Source organism: Pseudonaja textilis, chromosome 8, assembly GCF_049901715.1.
Source record: "Pseudonaja textilis isolate UNSWEBS1 chromosome 8, rPseTex1.2, whole genome shotgun sequence".
NCBI lineage: Eukaryota > Metazoa > Chordata > Lepidosauria > Squamata > Elapidae > Pseudonaja > Pseudonaja textilis.
The window spans coordinates 1,235,132-1,261,600 of record NC_141997.1 but is presented as its reverse complement, the minus strand read 5'-3'; the positions used below and the strand labels follow the sequence as shown (position 1 = coordinate 1,261,600).

The following is a 26,469-nucleotide window of genomic DNA, read 5'->3' as shown; positions in this document are numbered from 1 at the left end:
AAGTGCTTTTAAGCAAAAATAATTCCCAGAAGATCCAAAGTCACAAAACAATCCAGATAAACTATTTCTTTTAGCACTTTTTCCTTTCTTCCATTTCTTTTTCTGGGGTTACTGTTGAGTCACAAAGTTCCAATTAGAATATGTCTTTTTGAAATCTTATTAACGTTCAAATAGCTCTTTGAAATTCTAGGAAGTCTCCTCCTTATCTTCAAATTCTACTCCAATTTTTTTTCCTCTCCCTTCCCACTTACAGCATAAAAAGATTTTTCTTTCAGAAATCCATATCCCCTTAGCATTAGCATAGTCTTTAGCATTTGGCACACCTCCAATGCGGGTTTTCCGATTTCTCATAAAGTTCTATTGCTGTTCCGTTTGGAAGGAGAGTGAAAAGAAAAAAAGTTTTCCCTTTAATATCCATTCGCCGCTTGTACAATCTGGGAACAATGTATCTTTAGTAAATAATAAATATCAGGATACTTTCACTGTTACTTTGTCCCGGTCAGCAAAGATCACTTTCACTTCTTCACAGCTCCTCCAGCACTTTCTTTTTCCGGCTGAGCTCTTCTATGTGGCGGCCATTGCTGACCGCCGCTCAGCTGCCTTCGGAAAAGGGGATTTAGCTGGCTAGGGAAGAGAGATGCGATGTCTCTCGTCCCTGCCAGAGCCCCCCTGTCTTTACCACCTTCTGCAAAGGTGGCTTAGCCCTGAAGCCGGATGGCTCGGGGCACTCGGACAGTGATCCAGGCAGAAACCACACACAGTCGCGGATTCCTGCCTGCACCGAAGCGCTGCAGACTGGAAGTCCCCAAAGACTCATTTCTGGTGGAGTTTGTGGGAGAGAAAGAAATACTTCTGTTACTTTCCTTGCATGCAGCCAAAAGCAGAAGCAGCAGAGACCCTGGGAAAATCTTCCAAAAAGTCTGCAGGAAAATCCCCCACCCATTTTCCTACCGATCGATCGTTCTTTATTTGGGATCACAAGATACTCTCTCCCTCCCTCCCACTCTCCCTCCCTCCCTGAGAATGGAACTGAAAAGCAGGTTAGTGAAGGAATATGGCTGGCTTGGAAATAGTGGGGGGAGGTGAAGAACCTCTGTGTTCGTGTGTGTGTGTGTGTGTGTGTGTGTGTGTGTGTGTGAGAGAGAGAGAGAGAGAGAGAGAGAGCATCACTGTCAGCCCTCCAAAGTTAGATTGGATCTCTCTCTCTCTCTCTCTCTCTCTCTCCCCCAGTGGCATTGGTGGAACTTCAGTGCTTGGCCGGTGGGGAGCCAGGCAAAGAGTGTTGCTTGCTCTTTTTGGCTGCAAAAGAAGCGGCCTTGGGGGTCAGGTGAGGCATGCATGGAAAATAGTAGGACAACCCTCAAAAAGACGGCCTAGCCGTTTTTTTGGGGGGGTCAAAAGAAAATAAGGCCCTGCCTTATTTTCTAAGTAACATGGTAGACGGTAAGACCTACAGTGGGGGAGGGAAATCAGACCCGGGGTGGCTTGCTAATGGTGGGAAAGTTGGTCCCATATTCCAGAGCTGCAGTGGTCACAGGACTGGCCCTTTGGTCATCCTGGAGCAGCTCCGGGATGACCAAAGGGCCAGTCTTGTGACTACTGCAGCTCTGGAATGTGGGACCAACTTTCCCACCAATGTCAGTAAGCCACTGTCAGTCAAAATTCATATTAGTGGTCTGTGGGATTTAAAATTATGAGTTTAGTGGTCCCTGAGGTCCAAAAGTTTGGTGACCCCTGCTCTAAGAAGTCTTAGGGCCATAAGTGAAGTACTGTAGGATGATATCCCTTGGATTTAAGTGAATGAAATAAGTTTGCACATACAGGTATGGCTAATTTGTTGATTTGTCTGATAAGTCACTTGGCTTGCAGTGATAATAACTTGAATAATTGTAGATGGACTAATGGTACAGTATACTTTCAATTTGTAATTTGCATTTACAATGAATAAGAATACTTTACTGGTTTCTTCTTAAATACCTTGAAGCCTTTGCCTTGAGACTATTTCATTAATTATCAGCTCAATAGTCTCTGATGGCACTAAATCCTCCTGAATTGTGATAGTAAAGTTATAAATCCCCATTGTCAAAACTTTGGGAAACTGATGGTACATTGTGACAGGTGTGACAGGCTCTACAGAGTGTCAGATTATTTTAAACAAATATGAAATAAAAGGTAGCCATAAACAAATCTGTAATAAGAGGTCATCAGTAATGCTCTATTTTCCTTAGTTATTTGGGGTGTCAATAGTTATACTGATAATTCTAATAGCATCCTTTCTTGTAAAAGAATATTCTTCCAAGGTCAGTATTGAATGAATCATTGCCTTTTCTATTTCTTGCTTGAGGGCTTCAGTGGGGCTTGTGCAAGAGAAGTCTACTTCAGATCAGATTCATTGTTGGATTGTTGCAGCCTAGAAATCGGGAATACCTGGTTCTGTAGCACAAATTGTTAAGCAGTGGTCATCTAGCTTTTTAATTACATACCTCTTTTTCGGCCTTGTCAGAACTAGGCTAAAGAATAAGTAATTCATATATTAACAAATTGAGATTAATAATATCTTGCTATTGTGCCACATAACAGATCAGATTCATACCATGGATTCTTATAAGATATAAGAGTCCACTGTAATTACTTTAATAATTTCAGAATTAATAATAATATATAAAAGAGCTTCTAAAATCCAGATTAAAATAAATGAAAATATATCAAATGTCTTTAATACATATATCATGAGATAAATTTAACTAGAGGAGAGACCTTAATAACTACTTGTGATTTAGCTATTGAATCAATACTAATTGAACTGACCTCAGAGAAAGTCAAAAGAGCTCAAAACTGCAGGCTGCCCAGCACCAAACCCAACAGTTTTTTTCAAAAACAAAACAAAAACCTTTTCATTTAGATGTTAGAATATTACATTATCAAAGAGACTGACACTAGATATAACTACTATTATATAATGAAATATAATTATTATTATAATCAACGTATACACCATAAACCACTCAGAGAGTCTTATGACCCACACTCTTACTGTGACAAAATTAAAGCAGCTACGTCCTTTTCACCAATGACGTATAATTATTTAATGCCACCAACAATGCTGCTGCCCTGCAAAGCAACCTTGACTGTGTCAGAATGGTCACACAATTGGCAACTTCAAATTTCGATCAACAAATGCTCTTTCCTACACATTGGCAAAAAAATCAGAACACCAAATACAAGTTCAGCGGAAACGATCTTATAGATGACCCTCACTCTGTCAAGGACCTAGGAGTACTTACCTTAAATGATCTAAGCCCCAGAACTCACTGTAACAGCATTGCCAAAAAGGCTTTAAGAATTTTTAACCTTATTTCGTGAAGCTTCGTCTCCGGCAACATTGAATTGTTAACTAGGGCATACAAAACCTTTGCCAAACCAATTCTCGAATACAGCTTGTCCATCTGGAACCCACACTGTATATCGAACATTAACATAATTGAGCGGGTTCAGAGGTATTTCTCGAGAAAAGTATTCCACTCCTCCACTTATGCCTCCAGATTGTCCAGGCTTGAAATTTTGGCCCTGGACAATCTGGAACTGTGCCACCTGTGATCTGATCGAAGCATAGTTCACAAAATTGTCTGCTATAACTTCTTGCCTGTCAATGACTTCTTCAGCTTCAATCACAATAATACATGAGCAAACAACCGATACAAACTCAAGGTAAACCACTCCAAACTTGATTGCAGAAAATACAACTTCAGCAACAGAGTGGTCAACACCTGGAATGCCTTACTGGACTCCATTATTACAGCCTCAACCCCTCACAGCTTCAACCTCAAACTGTTTACTGTGGACCTCACCTCATTCTTAAGAGGTCCTTAAAGTGCACCAGCATGCCTACTGTCCATGTCTTACTGTCCCCATTTATCTGTATTTACTTCCTTTGTTCTGGTTTATGTTCATACATATACTTGTTATCTTGTACAAGTTTGACAAACAAACAAATATATTACACCATTTGAGTATACAAAAATACAGTTAGTGTAATTTTTAAAGTAAAAAATAGGACAATTTTTAAAAAGGGATAAAATAGTGTGTATGTTCTACTCTACAAAAATCAGTAAACCAGTCATAGTGATTACTAAAATTTATATCACATAAATCAATCCAGGGTGGAGAGCAGAAAGACCCACTGATTAATTTACTGGATTATAAGGACAAATAACTACTTAAAGATAAACTTCAATTCATAATCTTTCCTTATATCAACATAAAATTATAACAAATGAATATTTAATTGGAACTAGAAACTTAAATTAAATAAATAAACTTAAATTAAATAAAAACAGCCCAGACACAAATAATTACAACAGAAAAACCTGAAAAAAACTTCAAAAGAACTTGAAGCGGATCGAAAATATAAGGTATCAGCTCGATACCTGTGCTCCACAAAACTATGTGGTCGGGCTTAGTTTTTGGGGAGGAAAATTGGGGGGAGGGAAATCTGCCTCTGCCTACCAGCATCCATTGGTATTCATCTGGCTAGTGTCCTGTCAGTGTGTAAGAGAGTTCTTTTCAGGTGGGGAAGGGGAGTAGAACTCCTTAGAATCAGAGCATATTAATAATAATATACGAAATACTAATGCTCTGATGGTCATTTTGAAAAATCCTTTCTTAGTGAGCACCTAGAAGCCCAGAGGACCTAGGTGCCAAATTTCAAGTTTGTAGGCTTTACGGTTCTGGAGATTTTGTAATGATGTGTGAGTGGTATTTCACTTATTTTTTACTTTCAAGAAATTAGAAAAAAAATATTACTGCTGTGTGATAATATTAGCTTTTTCTTTTAAAAAATTCATTAAGCACCTTTCTAAGTTGCTGAACTTCCTTAGTTTGCAATGTGGGGAAAAATGCCTGTTTTTCTACTCAATCTCAATCTCAAGTTAGTTTCCATATAGAACCAATTTTCTATGTTTCCTTCCTTCCAACTTTCTATCTTCTTACAGAATTCTCATCTCATATGCTAGCAGGAGTAAAGCTGCAGAGAAATTATATTACACAGAAAGATAATATAAGCCTTCAGAAAAACAACTACAGAAGCATGCACAGACATCCCACAACTAGAATATTGTATAATGTTCTCAATAATGCCCAATTTATCAGTGTTACTAAAGTCTTTAGAGTAATCACTATATTGAAATTGATTAGGATCTATTTGTTTCTTGCTTTGCTTGATGGAAAATCAGAACAGATAAAAAAAAAATCCAAATCAACAGCCTGACAGTATTGATTAGTTCTTAAGGTGTACCTGCAGGAGTTTCCATCTTCCATTCAGATCTTCTAGCTGGTTGAGCATATATGGAGAAAGTGGAATCTCAGATGAGGTAAACTGATGAGCTAAGCCATTAACATTGTTCAGGTTCTCTTTAAGAGGTGTAATTTCTCCTTGGTAGACCTGTGTAAACAATGTAAAGTTAGGTTGATATACATGAAATTAAAAAAAAACTTTATGTAAAACAAAACATAAAAGGGTGGGGTAATTTGGTGCTCTCTGAGCTTGGTTATTTTCTTGCAGTCATTTCATTACCCAAATTAGGTAACATCATCAATGCAAGAAAACAACCAAGCTCAGAGAGCATCAAGAACTCCTCATTTCAACCCTGAGCTACAAATATTCTCCTTTATTGAAACCATAAAACCCTATGGTTTCTGCAAATTAGGATTAGAATCAGGGGTGGGATTCAAATTTTTTAACAACTAGTTCTGTGGGTGTGGCTAGGTAGGCATGGCTATGTGGGCATGACTTTTTTTTGGAACCCTCCCATTTTTTTCCTCCTGAGCCTCAGGGAAGCCTCCTGGGGAGGGTGTTTTTGCTCCCAGAAGGCAAAAAATGGAGACTGGAAGGGCGCGCAGCACCCCCCCATGTTCCATCTTTGGGCCTCCTGGGCCTCAGGGAAGATCACATGAGCCATTTAATGGGCTCCATCCTGCTCTGGGTTCCCCAGGCCCACTGGCAGAACCAGGTCTTCAGTGCCTTCTTGAAGAATATTAGAATGGGAGTTGTTCTAATCTCTGGGGAAACGATGTTCCACAGAGAGGGAGCGCCATGGAGAAGGCCCTTCTTCTGGGTCCCACCAGGTCTATCCCCCTCAGGGATGAGACTCACAACATTCTCTGCCTCCCCACTCTGATGGGTTGGGTAGATGTGACCAGCAAGAGACGGTCCCTCAAATAACCTGTTCCCAAGCCATGAAGGGTTTTAAAAGTGACAGCCAGGACCTTGAATTGTACCCGGAAGCAAACTGCACCCAGGAGCAGAATCAATGCAGCTCCCGCAGGAGAGGTGATACTTATGCACACTGGGGTCTGCAGAAAACCATATGGGCCACTGCGTTTTGCACCAACGGGAGCTTCCAAATGCTCTTCAAGGGCAGCCCCAAGTAGAGTCCATTGCAATAATCAAGATGGGAAGTGACTAGGGCATAAATGTCTGTGAGTAGGGACCATTGTCCCAGTAAAGGGCATAACTGGTGCACAACCAGCAGTTGCGCAAAGGCCCTCCTGGCCACGACCACTACCTGCTCTTTGAGCAGGAGTTATGAGTCCAGGAAAACCCCTAGGGTCTATTTGGGAAAGTGCCACCCCATCGAAGACTAAAGGTGGCAATTCTTTCTGAGCCAACAAACCCCAAACTCAGAACCATTCAGTCTTGCAAGGGTTTAGTTTCAACCCGTTGCTTCCCATCCAGCCCCTAACAATCTCCAGGCACTGTGAGAGGGAGGACACAGCATCACTTAACTCACCATGGGCTGAGACATACAGCTGAGTATTATCAGCATATTGGTGATACCTCATTCCAAGGTGACAGATGATCTTACCCAGCGGCTTCATATAAATGTTGAACAGGAGTGGAGAGAGTACCGAGCCCTGTGGAACCCCGTAAAGCAGGGTGAGGACTGGATCTCTCCCCTCCTATTAATATATTTAATTTATTAATGTGTTTTAGTGGAAACCAAACAAAAAGCTTTTCAAACATTAAAGAAGCCATCAAAAGGGGCTATTATTATGCCATATTATTCAAAGTACTTTTAGCTGTGGAAGGCCTTGCAACTCCTTAAGCTCTGGCAGATTTTAAGAAGATGATTGGGAAGGGCAAACAAAGGATCTATAAAGGGGTGTGTGTATGTGTGTGTGTGTTTATGTTGATAATTATAAAAGCAATGTTATAAACCACTGCCATCAACCTCATAAATTAGATCTAAGAAAAAACTAAGAACTAAGGAGACCACAACCTACTTCTTGGTAAACTGGAAAAGTGTGGGATAGACACCATCACCACTAGATGGATTTGTAACTGGCTGACAAATCGTAGTCAACAAGTAGTTCTTAATGATACTACATCATGAGTGTCAAACTCGATCGTGTCATGTTATGTATTATGACGTATTGTTACTTTTTTTCCTTTGCAGACCCAAAGTGGGCATGTGATGTATCTGATCCATGGGCTACATCTACATCTATATGGGAGGTAGTAAGCAGTGGGGTAGTTATGTCTTAGGCCAGTACTCTTTAATATCTTCATAAATGACTTAGATGAGGAAATAAAAGGGGAACTCATCAAATTTGCAGATGACACTAAGCTGGCAGGAAGAGTCAACACCCCAGAAGATAAGCTCAGGATCTAAAAAGATCTTGACAGATTTGAACAATGGGCAACAACAACATGAAATTTAATGTCGAGAAAAACAAGGTTTTACCCCTAAGCAAGAAAAACCAAAGGCACAAGTACAGAGTAGGCAAAACCTGACTCAAAATCAGTAACTGTGAGAGGGATCTTGGAGTCCCAGTGGATGACCACTTAAACATGAACTAGCAGTGTGCAGCAGCAGTCAAAAAAGCTAATACAATCCTTGGTTGTATAAACAGAATCAAAATCACGTGAAGTATTAATACCACTTTATAAAGTCTTAGTAACGCCACACCTGGAATACTACATCCAGTTTTAGTTACCACATTACAAAAAAGATGTTGAGACTTTGAAAAAAAAAGTGCAAAGAAGAGTAACTAAGATGATTAATGTTTTTGCCTCAATTCCTTTTGTATTAGTGTTGGGGATCCTGTTTTAAATAGTTTAAATATCTCCATTCTCACTTTGGCCAGGCAACCATTTGGCTGGTATAATATTGTGGAAAATGAACTCAGACTTAAAGTACAAGAAATTTTTTCCCCCTTCTCTCTTCCTTCAGTTAACGGCTCCGGCCCAGACAGGTAGCCAAGAACTATTTAACAGGTGAATACTTAGCTGCCATAACAAAACTGCAGGAATGCAGTCAGCACAGAAACAATAGAAACTTACAGATCATCTCCCATTTCAGCATCCCACTTTTATCTTGTTCAACCACCGTTAATCTACTATCAATGCCTCCAATCTTCTTGTCTCTTTGTTTATCTTTTTCTTCAATTTTTTGGAATCTCTCATCATACTTCGCCATCATTTGTTGAATATTCTCTACTTTTTCATCAGTTTTCCCCGTTCTTTGTTCGATGCTCTCTGTTCTTTGTTCAATGTTCAGAAAGAATCAAGGAAAATACTGCAGTTAATAGATGACTAAGGTCAAGTTTGCCATGGCAACAAAGAAAAGAAGGAAATTATTTGAGACTTTTATGGGAAATTATATAAGCAAGAGGATATTGATGAGGAAAGAGTTAAACAGTATTTACAAAATGCTAATTTACCCAAGATACCTAAAGAGACTGAAAAAATGCTAGAAAGCAATATAACAATGATGGAGTTAACTGAAGCACTTAAGAAGCAAAATAACGGAAAGGCACCAGGCCCAGATGGACTTCCGGCAGAATTTTATAAAACACTACAAGAATCATTGAACCTCCCACTGCTAGAAGTTATGAATGAAGTTATGTTAAAGAAGAAGATACCTAAAACATGGTCAGAAACCTATATTACACTTATTCCAAAAGAAGAGGCTGATCCATTGCAAATTAAGAATTATAGACCTATTTCTTTATTAAATGCAGATTACAAAATTTTTGCTTCAATATTGGCAGAAAGACTTTAAAAAATATTTAAATAACTTTATTCATTCTGATCAAAATGGATTTCTGCCAAAGAGACAAATCAAAGATAATATGAGAGTAATTTTGGACACTTTGGAATACTATGAGGCACACGCCGAAAAACAAATGGGTTTAATATTTCTAGATGCACAAAAGGCATTTGATAATGTGAATTGGAGATTTATGTTATTATAATTGGAACAGATGGGTTTTGCCAGAAAATTTATTCAAGCCATAGAAGCCATATACCAAAGCAAACGGCAAAGGTAATGATAGAGGGAGAACTGACAGACTCTTTTAAAATAAGAAAAGGAACAAGACAAGTGTGCCCACTATCACCTTTGCTATTTGTGTTAACTTTGGAAGTGCTAAATAGAAATATTAGAGATGAAAAGAGTATAAAAGGAATGAAAATTAAAAAGGAAGAATTTAAATTGCAAGCCTTTGCAGATGACTTGGTTTTTATTCTAGAAGACCCTTTAGAAACAGCACCAAAATTATTGGAAAAGATAGAGGCATATGGCAAGGTGGCTGGTTTGAAAATAAACAAAGATAAGACAAAGATTTTGACAAAGAATATGCTATCAAGACAAAAGGAAGAATTGGCAGATCTATTGAAAATTCAAGTCACGAATAAGATTAAGTATTTGGGGATACAGTTGACAACAAGATGTAGTACATTAAAAGAGAACAATTACATTAAACTTAAACAGCAGATTGCGCTAGACTTGGCAAAATGGGAAAATCTACAATTGTCATTAATAGGGAGAATTTCAACAATCAAGATGAATATATTACCTAGAATTTTATATTTGTTTCAAACAATACCAATTAGGCTTGGAAAAGACTATTTTGAAGACTTAAATAAAATTGTGTTGAAATATATATGGCAAGGTAAGAAAGCCAGAATAAAGTTAAAACTCTTGCAAGATGCTAAAATTAGAGGAGGATTTGGTTTGCCTAATTGGGAGTTGTACTATCAAGCTACAACTTGATGTGGGTTAAGGAATGGATAACATTAAGAAATACTAGATTGTTGACATTAGAAGGACACGATTTGTTGTTGGAGTGGCATGCCTTTTTATGGTGTAAGGGAACCAAAACACAGGGGTATTTTAGAAGACATCATATACAGGAGTCTCTGTGGTTAAATTGGGATTAAAAGACAATGTTATTTGAAAATTCCAGTCTGGTTATCGACTATTGAAGCATTTTCCTATACTATAATATACAAGAAGGAACAAACAGTTAGATATGGGGAAATATTGAATGAAAAGTGTGAACTTAAATCTATGCAAAAACTAGAGATATAAAGATGAATTGGTTTTCATATGTACAAATACATTCAAGGTATGATAAAGATCTTAAAACAGAAGGTTTCTATGATAAATTGACTGACTTAGATAAGATTTTGACAGGTACTGTTGAAAAGGTGATTAAAAAACTGTATGGATATCTATTAGAAACTAAACTAGGAGAAGAACAAGTTAAAGAAACTATGATTGCTTGGGGGAAGAATTTTGGATATGGGATTGATTTAGAGAAATGGCAAAAATTGTGGTCTCAAAATTATAAAATGACAATGTCAATAGCATTTAAAGAAAACTTGTATAAGATGTTTTACAGGTGGCACCTCCCCCCCGACAAGAATAGCAAGAATGTTCAAGAATAAATCCAAAAAATGTTGGAAATGTCATCAGATACCTGGCTCATACTACCATATGTGGTGGACTTGTGCGAACGCTAGAAAATACTGGACTAAAATCCACATGTGGTTGGAAAAAATGACAAAAAAGCATATAGATTTGAAACCAGAGATATTTTAATTGGGAATTTTACCTGATACATATAGCAAAGATTTGAAATAGTTGATTGTAAATATATTAACAGCGGCTAGGATTGTATTTGCTAAAAACTGGAAAAATGAGAAAATACCATTGCAGGAGGAAATTATTAAGAAAATATTGGAATGCGCTGAAATGAGTAGATTGACATTTGAAATCAGAGAACAAGAGGATAAACAATTTTACAAAATTTGGGATCTTTTCTATCAATGGTTAAATAATAAAATATAATAATAGAATATGTAGAATTTTAGAAAATAATGAATATATAAAGATGTATTTTTTTCTTTTTCTATTATATCTACAAAATGTTTTTAGGATAGATTTTGGAGGATTATATGAATTGTTATAAAATAAACTAAGTAAATTATAGTTATCTCGCAAAATATGAGTGAATAAAATTATTGTCAAATGATTGATTAATAATGATGCTAGGGTAATTAATTTTTGATTGTTAATATGAGCTATTATGCAATGTAACTGTAATTGAAGGCTATGAAATGGACGTACAAAAAATTTGTAAACCAACCGACACAATGCTTGTATACTTATGGAAGAAAATTTGATGTTTTTATGTTTTGTTTGTTTATGTTTGTCTTTTAAAACCAATAAAATTTACAAAAAAGAAAAAAGAAACTTACAGATCATACAGATTAACAGAGTTAGAAGCAGTGGTGGTATTCAGCCGGTTCGTACTGGATTGGGCAAACCGGTAGCAAGCATTTGGCATCGGTCGCCAAACTGGTAGTAAGTTCTGGCTGGCCACACCCCTGACCCGGTGGGCTGGTCACCCCTGGCTCACTTGCCCCACCTGCCTGATGCTCGCTCATTCTGCCCACCTGACGCTCGCCCCTTAAGGTATTTCTTTTTTTTCCCCTTCTGACAATCAGCTGTTCATACAATCAGCTGTGCCGGGATACCCCTTGCTGAGGCCCAGGAAGGCAAAAAATGGAGTAAGGGGCTCAGCCTCCTCCTCCTCCATTTTTTTTTCTTCCTGAGGCCCAGAGGAGTCTTCTGGGAGCAAAAACACCCCCCAGAGGCTCCTCTGCAACCAGAAAGATCCCAAAACGGAGCATGGAGGGGTGCTACGTCCCACTCCCATGCTCTGTTTTTTTCTTCCTGAGTCCCAATTAAGTTGGCCATGCCCACCCAGTCACACCATCACCCAGCCACACTCACTTAGCTGGTCATTAGGGTGGAGAACCAGTTGTTAAATTATTTGAATCCCACCACTGGGTGTTATGTGCATGCACATGCGACCCCCTTGCAGCATGTCTGTGCATGCGCGCATGATCACCCCCAAGCCATCCATCTGCACATGCGCGTGTGACCCCCAGCATGCACTGCACATCTCTGTGCATGTGCATGTGTCTCCCGTGCACCCCCGCCTCCTCCATGCATGCGCACCAGATACCTGACAATCAGCTGTCGGGCAGCAGAGGCGTGCACGCATGGTAGTGGGGCTCTTCCAGCCAAGCTCTCGTGTGCCAGGGAAATGGCTCTGCATGCCACTTCCGGCATGCGTGCCATAGGTTCGCCATCACGAGTGTAGAGTCTACACCATTTCTGACAAATAGCCGCCCAATCCCTTCTTGAAAGGTAGGGAGTTGGACTAGATGACTTACAAGGTCCCTTCCAGCTCTATTCTGATTGAAAAATATTTTTTATTATCTTTCACCTTGAGAAAATTAAAGGCAATGTATTCTGAAAAAGTTTTAAGCTGATTTTTAGATGTCAACAATTAGATTTACTGTATTAATTTTCTTTAAGCAGAACAGCTGCAACTTCATTTTCTAGTTTTATTTTATTTTCATGGGGAAAATTTTTTTGGGGGGGGACTAGACTTAAAAATCTTAATGAGATTCACTGCAGCTTTTCATATCTTTAACAGTAAGATCTGATTGACCAGTTGGCATCGCAGCAGGACAGTTATGGAATAGAGGAGCTCCACAGAGCACTGCAAAACCCAGCTGATACCTGTGTGCCAGGAGACTCTACGGAGTCAAAGCTGCCCCGTACAGGTGGTGAAGAAATGAGGGATGTTTTGTAGAGGAAACAGAAATGTCCTAATTTGATCCAAAGAAAACCCTCTTGATCGACAGCAGAGACAATGGCCATTTTGGCAAGACCGAAGTTGTGACAAACAGGACAAAAAGAATATGTGCTGGAGTGGTTTGCGGACAGAGAATTGAAAGTGGGTGAGATATCTTTCAACTTCTACACTAGCGACTTAAACCCAAATAAAAGAATTCTTTAAAAAACGACTGACCAAAACATTAAGAAAACGGCAATCTAACACATGGAGAAAGAAAAATAACAAGTGAAATAAACTCTTAATGGAAGATTATGAAGCTTTAAAATATAAAAAGACTGGACTGGAACTAGTAGTAGTGTGAAAAGTGATTTAATTTGTGGATAATACTGTTTGATTACTGGAAGAATCTGTACAAAGAAAGAGGAACTTTTGACAAAGAAAGAGGAACGCCTTCTGACAATCAGCTGTTTTAGCTTTGCTGTGTTTAATGCTGGAAATTAGAGTGGTGGTGTCATCTACTGGTCAAAGAAGTATATGGTGGGAATAAACTTGGAAAGTAAGGATTATTTGAAAATACAAGAATAACAAAGAGGAGAAGAAACAAAATAATGAAAGACAAACAACACCTGAAAGGCCTTTTCATTTTGGTTTCATATCTACTGGAGTTTTGGCTGCTTGGAAGTATTATTGAGCTTTTTAAAGATTTCTAACGCAAGGTGGACTATAATTAAGAAAAAGCATCCTTGAAATTGAATATCTGACTTTGTGGATTAAAGGCATTTGGGGAAATTTGATGGGCCAATCTAGATTATTAGAAATTGTTAAATCTGGGAGGACAGTTCAAGAACAGAGGCAAGACTCAGATAGTAACAACAGCTCTTTATTTGTGACTTCAGATCTGAGCAACTAACCCCAGCCCCAGCAGCCCCTTATATAGGGCTGGCTGTGGCTAGGCAGCCAATGAAGGCGATTTGAGTTTGCCGCTCTTGGCATCAGTCTATGGCGACCAATCATGATCGGCTTTCAGCGTGCCAATCAGATTTGCAGGCTACGAGCCTGCTAGTCCGGAACACCCCTCCCCTCTCAGTTCCGTTTAAGGGGTGGAGTAATATAGTCTCACAGGTAGGCAGGTCTTCGCACCTGTCTGCCTGACTTACGCAGTTCCGCTTGACCCTGTTCAAACCCGGGTTCAGATGGACTGCTTGCTGGATCAAACAGGAACGGTGAACCAGTGTCATGGTTAGGGCTCTCCTCTGGTGCCCCCGGGGTGATGGAGTCCTCAGCCTCGCTGTTACTGTCATGGCTCCCGGGGCTCACTGAACCTGCCTGGTTGCTGCTTCTTGGCGAAGCATTCGACTGTCCAGTCTCAGCTGCAGCTGGTGAGTGTTGCTAACCATGGTGCGGTGATCTCGGTGTTAGCTCGGAATAAACAGGTGTTGGTTCTAATTCTGAGTTCACTGCTTCCCCTCCCCCCCTAGTGTCAAAGTTAGGGTCAGGGTTGGAAGATGTGGTTAGTCTGGAGCGCAGTTGGTCAATATGGCATTTCCATGGTCTGCCATCAGTGGTGAGTAGACGGTAGGAGCAGGGGCCTGTAACTTGAGTTACCTGGGCAGGAATCCAAAGGGGATCCCCAGAAATTTTTTTTGCGAAAACAAGGTCTCCTACCTTGAAAACACGGTGCTTGCTTCTGGAACCTAGGGGCTTTTCCGGGGTGTAGGCAGGGTGTAAACGATCTAGAGGCGATCTGAGTTTCCTGGCCATCAGGAGTTCAGCTGGGCTCTTGTTGGTCGTGCTGTTTGGTGTGATGTGTTGTAGGAGCAGCATTCTAGTGACTTTGTCGTGGATGTTGCCTTGATCCATTTTCTGTAGGGTTTTCTTTGTAAACTGAACCATTCGTTCAGCCCGGCCATTCGCTGCAGGATGAGCCGGCGATGTGAGTGTGTGTCGGATGCCCCGTTCCGCTAAATACTGTTCAAAGGCTAAGGCAGTAAATTGGGGCCCATTGTCAGAGACCAGGACATCTGGTAACCCGTGTGTGGTGAAGAGTCTGTTCAGTTTTTTAATGACCGCCTCAGTAGTGGTTCTTTTCATTTTATTGACCTCAAGCCAGTTTGAGTAGGCATCAACAGTTATTAAGAAGGTGTGGCCTCTTGTAGGTCCTGCAAAGTCAATATGAATGTGAGACCAAGGACCCCTGGGTGTTTCCCATTCTGTTGGTGGGGCTTTAGGTGGAGCTGAGTGGTTTTCCTGGCATTTGTTACAAGAGGCGACCCAGGTTTCGATTTGTTTGTCCATACCTGGCCACCAGGCGTAACTTCTTGCCAGCGCTTTCATACGCACGATGCCCGGGTGTCCATCATGTAGCATTTGCAAGACCCTTTTTTGTAACTTAGTTGGTACAACAACTTGGTCTCCCCACAAAACGCACCCTTTTTGTGAAAAAAGTTCTGTTTGTCTGTTTTTAAATGGCTTAAACATTTCCTTAGTGTCGTAATCTGGCCATCCCCTCTCCATCCAGCCAAGAACTCATGCCAAACATGAGTCTCTTTTGGTTTCAAAGGCGATGTCTTGAGCCGTTAGTGGAGGCAATGGCATTGTCCCTATTTGCAGTACCGGGAGTGTGGGAGCTGGGTCTTCCTGTGGCTCGGGTAGCGGTGAGCGGCTCAAGGCATCTGCGTGGGGAATAGATTTCCCCGGGCGATACTTTAATTGATAGTCGTAGGCAGCGAGAAATTCTGACCATCACGTCATTCTGGGGGAGAGAATGTGTGGAGTAGGTTTGTCGCCCGGCAGGATCCCAAGTAGTGGCTTATGATCCGTTATAATAGAAAATGGTCTCCCATAAACATATTCATGAAATCGTTTTATTGCAGAGACAATAGCAAGGGCCTCCTTATCTAATTGGCTATAGTTTCTTTCTTTTTTTTGATAGAGTTCGTGAAAAAAATGCAATTGGTGCTTCTGAGCCATTTGGTAGGACGTGGCTCAGGATGGCCCCTACCCCAAATGGTGAGGCATCACACGTGACAGTCAAAGGTAGTGTCTCGTTATACTGAATTAGTACTGCCTTTGAGGTAAGGAGGTCTTTTACTTGCTGGAAGGCGTGTTCCTCCCTACGTCCCCAAATCCAGGATGCCCTTTTATCGAGTAGTCTATGAAGGGGCTCAGCAACAGTCGCCTTCTGGGGTAGGAAGATGTTATAAAAGTTAATAAGTCCCAGGAAGGCTTGGAGGTCGGTTTTGTTTTTGGGTCTTGGGGCGTTTTTGATAGCTGCCAATTTTTTTTCTGTGGGGTGGATTCCTTGCTTGTCAAGGAGGTAGCCAAGAGACTCCACCCTTTCTGTGCAAAGCTGGCACTTTTCCTTCTTAACCTTGAGGCCAGCATTTTTGAACCTCTGTAGGACTGTTCTGAGACGTTTTTCTAATTGGTTTTTTGTGGGTGCTGCTATTAATACGTCATCAAAATAGGGCAAGACCCCTTTTATCCCTTGTAATAGTCTCTCCATCAGGCTTTGAAAGATGCCTGGGGCTACGCTTACACCAAACTGGAGCCTGTTGCATTTGAATGCACCACGATGTGTGACTATAGTTTGGGCTTCTGCAGTCTCGGGATCAACTGGTAGCTATTGATACGCTTGGGCCAGATCTAATTTTGTGAATATTTTGCCACCCCCAAGTGAATGCAGGAGATGTTGAACAACTGGCACTGGGTAGGCGCTCTGCTGTAGCGCGTGATTGAGGGGTGGCCTTGTAGTCACCGCAGATTCTTATGGACCCGTCAGGTTTTATGGGGGTGACAATTGGTGTCTCCCATCGGGCGTGGTCAATAGGTTCTAACATGCCCTGCGCAATTAATTTGTCCAGTTGCTCGTCAATTTTGGATTTAAGAGCAAAGGGAACTCGGCATGGCTTTAGACGAATGGGTGCTATGTCGGGGCGAAGAGTAAATGAAATAGGGGACCCCTTGTACTTGCCTAGGCTTTCGTTGAACACTTCTCGGAAGTCGTGGACGAGAGCCGCCTCCCAGTCATTGTCTTCAGTATGATGGATGCCAGCCATTCCAATTCCTAATGGCGCGAACCACTGAAGACCTAATAGACTTGGCCGGTCTCGGTCTACGACGGTGATTTATGAGTGGCTTCGGCTGCTGTGGTGTCTGCTATGGCATCTACAAGCGAGATGTCTCCCTTGGCCATGATCTTGCTCTGGACGGTGGGGTCTCTGAGGCCAAGGACGATGCAATCTCTCATGGCTTCTTCAAGGTTGGCAAAGCCACCCAACCCACCCAGGTTCCTCAGGTCAGCCACAAAATCCCCAACGCTCTCACCTTCACGTTGGTCCCTCTGGTAGAACTCATGCCTGCAAATGAGAGTTGGCACGTCTGGGGCATAATGGTTGCGCAGGATGGGAGCAAGGGTGTCCCAATCCATGGTTTTAACTTCAGCTGGCTTGGCTAAGGCTTTAGCCATCTTAAAAACAGCTGGTCCACAATGGGTTAGAAAAACGGCTCGTTTCTTGCTGGGCGTGGCATCTTTGAGGTTGTTGGACTCCAGGAACATTTGAAATCTGTCCATGTATGAGTCCCAATCTTCACTAGCTGGATCGAATGGTGCGGGTGGTATAGCACTGCTGGCCATGTCGCCGTCGTTGCGCTCTGTCAGCCACGTGCTCCTTCGGCTAGCTCAATTCAATAGCTTCTGTTGCCTCCGCATCCCACCCTCGTCGCCAGTGTTAAATCTGGGAGGACGGTTCAAGAACGGAGGCAAGACTCAGATAGTAACAACAGCTCTTTATTTGTGACTTCAGATCTGAGCAACTAACCCCAGCCGCAGCAGCCCCTTATATAGGGCTGGCTGCGGCTAGGCAGCCAATGAAGGCGATTTGAGTTTGCCGCTCTTGGCAGGGCCAATTGCGGCAGCCCGTTTACTGGCCAATCGCATCAGTCTATGGTGACCAATCACGATCGGCTTTCAGCGGGCCAATCAGATTTGCAGGCTATGAGCCTGCTAGTCCGGAACAGAAATCATTTGACAGAACATCCTACAAGGTGAAAGATGAAAGAAAAATAAAACAAGTCTTAAAAATTTGGAAAATTTAAAGGGTGGAAATTGGAAAATTTTAAGCTTTATAAATTTAGGGGATTTTGAGAAGCAGTTCTGGGACTGTGTACATTTTATTAATATTGGCATTTTTGGTGTTTCTGGGCAAGTGAGATTTTGAAATTTTGCAGAAATATTGAGCAGTGATTAGTTTATTACATTATCACAAAATGTTTCAACAGGGGAAAACAAATGCAATTTATAAAGAAATTTTTATTGATGTTTCAATGTATTCATCAAGATATAACAAGGAATCATAGGGAGATGATGGAATTGATGGAGGATACAGGTGTGAGAAAAACCTGGATATAGGTGTGTGAAAACCCCCAGCAAATGACAATAAAAATGATTAAAAATTCCAGAAAATAGAGGAGGAATCAGAAGGAGTTGAGGAAAGAATAGAGGAGATAAATACAAAAATGATACAAGCAGACAATGATATAGAGGAGATAGCAATAATTTTTAACATGGAACACATAGATTATTCCTTAAGAATTCAAGATATAAAAGAGAATAAAGAGAAAGGTCTACTAAAAATGATGGGGGAACTGTGTATGGGTGCTCTAGAGATCCAAAAGCAAGAGATAGTTATTTAGATTAAATAAACATGGTGAAAGGCATTACAAGATACAGGAGGAGAAGCATGAAAGATTCACCAAAAAGTTAGTAGGGGTTGAAAATTTAAAAAAGAACAAGAAACAAGAGATGATGGATAGATATGGAATATTTTTTAACATGATTATTTTATTAAGTGTTAGAAAAAAGAAGAAAGTAGAAATTGGGAAATTAGTATTATGTATATTGATATATAATAGAACGTATTATAATTACTATGTTTACACACAAATATTAGAAGATGAAAGATTATGACTATGTATATTTAAATAGTACTATCATTATTAGAATTGTATGTAAAGTATATTGATCCAGATAATACACCAAGCACTGTTCACCAAGCACTTATTTTATTTTATTTTATTATAATTGTACCTCATACAATGAAATTAAATGCCATCTTTAGCGTACATCATACATAAGAAAACTATAAAAAAATAAAACAAAAACACACATCCTCCATATTCTGTACAATTGAATTGAAAATATTGCATTAATATTATACTATATAGTAGAATTCAATATTGTTACTGCTCTGGTAAAGAAGCTGTTTTTCAGCCTATTTGTCCTTGTTTTTATTGTTCTGTACAGTCTGCCAGATGGTAATAATTCAAAAAAAGGGTGCCCAGGATGAGATGTATATTTAAGAATGTTTTGAACTTCCTTAAGGCAGTGGGAGCTATAAAGCTCTTCAAAGAGGGGAGATGGCAACCAAGGATTCTCTGGGCAATGATGTTAACCCTCTGGAGCGCTGTCCTATCTGCCACTGTGCAAACCATACACAGGTGCAGTAAGTTAAAATACACTTTATAGTGCAGCGGTAGAAGATCACTAGCAATTTTTCATTCAATTGCTGTTTCCTGAGAAGTCTCAGGTAGTATAATCTCTGCTGGGCCCTTTTGACCAGTGCTGCAATGTGAGTGCTCCACTCATATTGGGTGTTAAAGAAAGAATTATAAATAAATTATAAATAAAAACGAACAGTAAGATCTTCAACTGTTGACCAATGTGAAAAAATAAATGAAGTAAATATGCTTGCAGGATACAAATGACAACTTTTCTTTTTATTGTGTTTTGCACATTATAAAACATACAATAATCTGCCTTAAAATCAAAGCTAACATGTTTGTTATAAATGTGGAAATTGCTTTGAGCAATAAAAACATACAGAAGTAGTGCTATCAGAGCTTAGTTTGCTTTAGATGAGAAAACAAATTTATTTAATTTATTTAAAATTTATTTAATTTAAAATTATTTAAAATTTATTTAAAAGCAGCTGAAGACAAAGATGTGGCATTTTCTGGTAGTGGCATCTACCTATTAGACTAACTTCAATCTTTCATTTGGATTGAGCATCTGTCTAAAAAACATGAGACTATACATAGTAAGAAATCCATTGTCACCAAGATGTAGAAGCTGGGTTTGGGGATATGTGGGAATAAATATGCAGCTCTGTCTACACCAGAAAGCTGTATTCCTTACTTATTCTGATATTGTGAGCTCCCTGTTACAAAAGAATATTAACTGAGCCTGCAAAATTGTAACTCTTTTAAGATTCATACTAGGTATCATTCTAGGTATCCTTTAAGTATTTTATCCATTGAAATGCATTTTGCTCTGTCACCTGATGTAAATAGTAGGCCAAGCAAGTTCAAAATATTTAAAATAATCTTTGATGCACAAAGAGAATGGAAATTGCAAAAAAACTCCATATCATTCTAATTATCTCTACTGGGAGAGTGTGTTCAGAATATTAAACTGGCAACTCAGGAATATAGTATGTAGTGATCCATCAAGCTAATTAGGCACATCATGAAATGAAAGCAGATAAATGAAAGAGAAAAGACTTAAGGAAGGATTGTCATAGATAAGACATGACCAGCAATTAGACTTTATGCTGCTGCAGTCAACAGTGCTATAACGAAATGCAGAACTTGAAAAGAAACAGGAGGAAATATATGGGTCTTACATTTATACTTTTATATGTTAATCCAGTGGTTCCCAAATTTTTTGGTCCACTGCCCCCTTGGTGCTACAAACTCATCCTTGGTGCCCCACACTCAGGGGTGGGATTTAAATTTCTGTGGGTGTGGCCTAATTTGAGGGTGTGGTTTGCTGGTCACATGACTGGATGGGTGTGGCTTGTTGGTCATGTGACTGGGTGGGCGTGGCCAGGTGACTGGCAAACCAAATACAAGTGGTCCTCACTTAATGACCAGTTGTTTAGCAAGTGTTCTAATTTATGGCCTCCCCAGAGCTACTTGACCAGTTTTTGGAGTTTTGACAACTTTAGATCAGGGGTCTAAATCCCAATCCTGCCTGCCTGTGAGAGAGAGAGGGAGAGAGAGAGGTTAAATCAGAACTCTCTCTCTCTCTCCCACCAACGCCAGAAAGCCACTGTCAGTCAAAATTCATATTAGTGGTCTCCAGGATTTAAAATTATGAGTTTGGTGGTCCCCAAGGTCCAAAAGTTTGGTGACCCTTGATCCAAAGGGATGAGCCTGAGAGAGGGAAAGAGAGAGAAAAAAGAAACAGAGAAAGAGAGAGAGAAAATAAAGAGAAAAGAGAAAGAAAGAAAAAGGGGCAAAGAAAGATGGAAGGAAGGGACAGAAAGAAAAAGAAATAAAGAAGGAGGGAGGGAGGGAGGAGAAAGATAATGAGATATCTATTCTAGTCCAATCAACTACTCCAGAAGGGTTAGAAGAGAGAGAGAGTGTGTGTGTTCTCCTTGTAATTTACCAGTACATTTTGGTTTTGCCTTCTTCAGAATTGGCACTGTAATACATTGGGAAAAGTAATTTTTAGGGTGGAGATCTGGTCCAAGGGATCCTGTTTAAAGCCTCAACAAAATGTGAGAGCTTCCTAATAGTTTTGACCATGTTTTGTCCACAAAACCTTTAATAGAAGCCAAAGAGGTTTCAATGTGTTGGCAAAGATGTTTCAATGTGGAAAAGGGCCTCAGTCTAAACTAGGCCTTATTCAATCTGATGCATCAGGTCTCTCTTTCTCTTTTTCTCTCTCTCTCTCTCCCTCCCTCCTTCCCTCCCTTCCTCCTTCCCTCCCTCCCTCCCTCTCAGACTGGCTTTGCTCTACTTTCCTGATGTGCCCGTGGGGCCGGCGCTTCGTACATGGATGGATGGATGGATGGAGGGAGAGAGAGAGAGAGAGAGAGAGAGAGAGAGAGAGAGAGAGACAGATAGGCAGGCACAGGCAGGCAGGCAGGCAGGCAGGCAGGTAGGTAGGTAGGAAGGCAGGCAGGCAGGCAAACAGACAGATCTTTTGGATGGATGGACGGACGGACAGACAGACAGAATGCAACAGCGGCAGCACTTTGGGAAAGCAGTGGCAGCAGCTTTTCCCAATGTGCCTCCACATTCGAGGCAACGATTCTGGAGCATTACTACAATCAATGGGTGAACCTGCAGGGCCAGCACCCCTGCTGCCTCTTAGCATCCCCAAGGGGGCTGGCAGAGGGGGGCTAAGAGGCGGCAGGGGGTTGTTCGAGGTGCCAGCCGGCCCTGAAGTTTCACACATTGACTAGCACTGCTCCAGAGCTGGCGCCTCCAATGCTGAAGCAGTGGCATGTTACATGCCGCAACGGCCGCATTAGACACACCGCCCCCTGCCGCCTCTTAGCACCCTTCTGCTGGCCCCCTTGGGGATGCTAAGAGGTGGCAGGGGGGCGTTCAAGGCGCCGGCCCTGCAGGTTCTCCCATTGACTAGCACCGCTCCGGAGCCGGCGCCTCCACTGAGGAAGTGGTGGCACGTTGCATGCCGCCACGGCCGTGTTAGATGCACTGACCCCTTCCACCTCTTAGCGCCCTTCTGCTGGCCCCCTTGGGGATGCTAAGAGTTGACAGGGGGGAATTCAAGGCGCTGGCCCTGCAGGTTCACCCAGCTCTGGAGCAGTGTTACAGTCAATGAGTGAACCTGCCGGCTCCTCGAACGCCCCCCTGCCGCCTCTTAGCACCCCCCTGCCAGCCCCCTTGCCTCTTAGCACCCCCCTAAGGCATCCCACTGCCCCCCAGCAGGCAGTACCACCCACTTTGGGAACCACTGTGTTAATCCTTCTTTGTAATAATAGGTTAATGCCAGACTCCGCTTAATGTCCCATATCAAACTTAACTTCTTACATTTCATTGAGATATATTAGAAATAGATCTCAAAACTGATGCAGAACTTGCTTAAAAGAAAGTGGGGGGAAACTGTGGTGTTTTGAAATATATTTTGGAAGGGAATACATTTGTATGAAACTGTCAAGATTGAACTGCTTTGCTTCTTCCAAACCTTAATGCTTTTCAACTTGTCAGTGAACTGGGGGGAGGGAAGGGAAAATTAGAATACTGAGAATGTGTGCATGGATTGTAAGAATCTGGCAGCCATCAAGTCACCACTGCAGGTACCTGCAAAAGAAATGGACTGTTCTCATAACAAAAGAACATCTTATAATTGGGCAATGTGATCATCCAGGAGTGGGAAGAAGGGTAAGCTATTGTTTAACTAGACAAGCATTTGCGCGGGAAAACCAGAACTGATTTTGATTCTTGTAGTGTATGTAAGATTCTGCATTATGGGCTCAAAAGAAAGGAAGTTTGGCTTGAACTTCTAAAGGAAAGGTGGAACATAAATTGAACAAACAAATAATTCAGATGAGACTCAGCATCATTATGAGTCATTATCATTAATCAGAATAGACACATCTTAAGAATATTACAATACACATTATTTTTATTGTAAGCATATTAATAAGAGTACTAATTTTATATTTAAAATATTTGAGCATAAAGTAAATGTTACTCTAAGTATATCAACATGAAGAGTGGGAAAATCCTATGAATTTATAAGACATCTCCAAAGTCCCAAAGTCCCTTCTTCATGTTTACCAGTCTAATTTATTTTGAAGTCTTTGGATATCTTATAAAAGGGTAGGATAAGAGATAGTTGAGGCTAATGTTTAACATGACCTAATCTTAAAACCCATAAGGGTTAACACTGTTTTTTGAGGCTGGTAAATGTATATAAAAATTAAGTTTTAACATAATTTATAAATTTTATGTCTGTTTTGCATAAACCATAACCTAAGCTATAGAAGTTACTCAGAATACTGTGTACTACAGTAGCCTAACTTTTACACAGAAGATGAAGCTAATTCTAACCATTATAACTAGATATGCGATTAGCAAACTAGATTAGTCTGATAAAGTGTGTTTTTAGTCACCTCTCCTTATAAAGGTAATATTAAGTTCAGAAGATGTCACAAATATTTCAGAGATCTCTATCAGATAGGTTACCATTTTATAAGTGGTTCCTTCTGTCTCTCCTAGGTTAAGTTTCAGATTCTTTATTCCCCCATCCACCCTATCTCCAAATAACTCAGCATCTTTGCATTTGTATTTGGAAAAAAATGGTATAATTTTGTGTCATTCACATACTGGCAAGAAATCATTATAGAAGAGAGTTTGAGAGTTTTCATAAAGTTGTTAGATAATATGGGATATTTGAGATACTGATTTGGACAAGTTGGAATATTTAAGATACTATGTCAAAAGGTTTTTTTATAATTAAGATCTTACTATTGTTTTTTTTAAATACCGCCTTTTAAAAATATTCAATAAACTCTAAGCTCTTCTTCTATTACTAATGTATGCATTTTCATAACTCAAGAAACATACATCTCCCCTTTAAAAGATTCCTGTTGATGCCACTAAGTTCCATTGTACAACCAAGAAGGTATAAGTAAAAACATAGTCATGTATTCATAACTATGTTTTTACTTATACCTATTACCTTGTAAGCAATTGACAAACCAAATAAAATAAATAAATAAATAAATAAAGATATTAACTCAATCTGTATTGAGCACAACATTCAGGTCACCATTGAGATGAGTAATTTGAACAGTAAATTCTGGGGAAAATGTATTACAATAGGCTTTACTGTGATCTTTATTCCCATGTACCAGAATTCAATAGGCTTTCTAAACTGCTCAGCTTTGGTGAGACAGAGTAGCAGCAGAGACAAAGGATTTCTTCAATAACATCTCTGTCACAAGCTAGTCTTTCAAATGAGGTGTTTTTTTTTTATAACAGCACTTCAGTCCTTTTCACTTTTTTGCCAACAGCTTTGTTGAAAACCAGGCAGTTTGATCAACTGTACTCAACAGGAAAGCCCATTAAAGGATGGTTGTTTCTATTGCATGGTCCATTTTCTATTTTATTGGTCAATCAGAATTTGACAGAATTGCTTGATGATGAAAGGAACATCACCAAAGCAGACCCATCAGCCTCCTGCAGTGGACTGTCTGTACCAATCCATCACCTCTCCAGAATAGTTGTACCATCTGGAATGTCAGAGTATATTCATTAGATGTCAGATCCTTGTAGCTGTCATTTCTTCAGTGGAAGAAGAAAAGTTGGGGGGGGGGGGGAACTGATAAAGAAATCCTTTCTTCATGTAACCTGAATATATTTAATCTTATATCGAATTTGTATAACCCACACATGATACAATGAGGTGGCCAGAACCTATCACCTCTGAGAGGCACAGCCAGGAGATGAGAAGACCATCAAAATTCCACAGTGAGATGTGTCCTGGGAACCTCTGGAAAAGATCATTCTGAAAAGGGGGTGGGGGGAAATTAGGTATGCCCTGGGAAACTGTGAAAAAGATCGTTTCTTCAAAAAGGGTGGGGGGAATTAACATACTGACACCGAGATAAAGGGATGGGTTCTAAACTCCGTTATCTATCCCTGTATGCCTGAGAGACTTTAGACACTGCTATGAACTCCTACATGAATTGTCTCATCTCAATAAAGGATTCCTTTTGATACGTTTGGTTTTCAGAAGTTCATTCTTGTTAATTGAATGGGAAAAAGTTCTGTAGCCTGACATAAAGCAGCGTCTGCAATAGAGGTCAGCCTGGAGAGAAAAAAAAATTTAAAGAAAAGAAAAGAAAGAAAGAGAACTTTTCACTCTACTGAGGGGACCCTGCAAAAGAAGAAAAATGTCTGAATACAGCAAGGAGCAAGGGGGAGCCGAATGCTGGGAAGAAACGTCAACACTTACCCAGCCAGATACTGACTCAGTGCACCCCATCGAAGACAGCAAAGCTGCCTGCAAAACCTCCACCAAGCCCCGGTGGTCTATAGGGTAGGAAAAAGAGACAGCTGGGATGGAAGAACCAGATGAGTAACTCTCACCTGGGGAAATCATAAACCCAGGTGGAAATTGGAGCTGGAGGCCCTATCGAATCAGGAAGAATGGAGCGAGGAGCCACCAGCCAACGACCAAATGAGACGGTACAAAAATTGCCTCGTGAAGGAAGCCCTGGAGAACCTCGAGGTGAGGGATGCACCAGGACAACAACGCAGGAGAGCGAGGGAACCAGAAAATGAGAGAACCCGAGCTGCCACCTCGGATCCAGAGGAGATTGAGGGGGCAGAGGGACAAGCCAAAGAACCAGCAGCCATGCCAAGTACCCAACCCTTAAAAACCCCGGATCAGGGGATTAACCCTGGACAACCCAGAGACATACAACTGCAGAGAAAGATCCTGCCCTTGGGGGTAAAATTCGATGGAGACCCCCAGAAACTGGGATTTTTCCTGGTGCAAGTCCTTACCTACATGCAAGAATATGGGCGGAATTTCCCAACCCAGGGTTCCCGAGTACGAGTCATCACCCTGGCCCTTGAAGGGGCAGCAGCCAGATGGATGGTAATGCTCCACAATGTCAATGTCCCAGAATTAAGGAACCTCGATCGCTTCATGATGGCCTTACACCACCACTTCAAGGACCCCCTTGCCGTTAGAAAAGCCTG

The 26,469-nt window shown here is 40.7% G+C and overlaps 1 protein-coding gene across 7 annotated transcripts in view; it reads right to left on the bottom strand.

Annotated features, from left to right (window-relative positions):
* Positions 1-26,469, bottom strand: part of DMD (dystrophin) — a 1,342,375-nt gene that overhangs the window by 372,645 nt on the left and 943,261 nt on the right. For all 7 annotated transcript variants that reach the window (XM_087938163.1, XM_087938162.1, XM_087938165.1 and 4 more), the window contains exon 59: positions 5,294-5,440. In XM_087938163.1, coding sequence (XP_087794289.1) covers positions 5,294-5,440 — 147 coding nt within the window. The remainder of the gene's footprint in view (positions 1-5,293; positions 5,441-26,469) is intronic.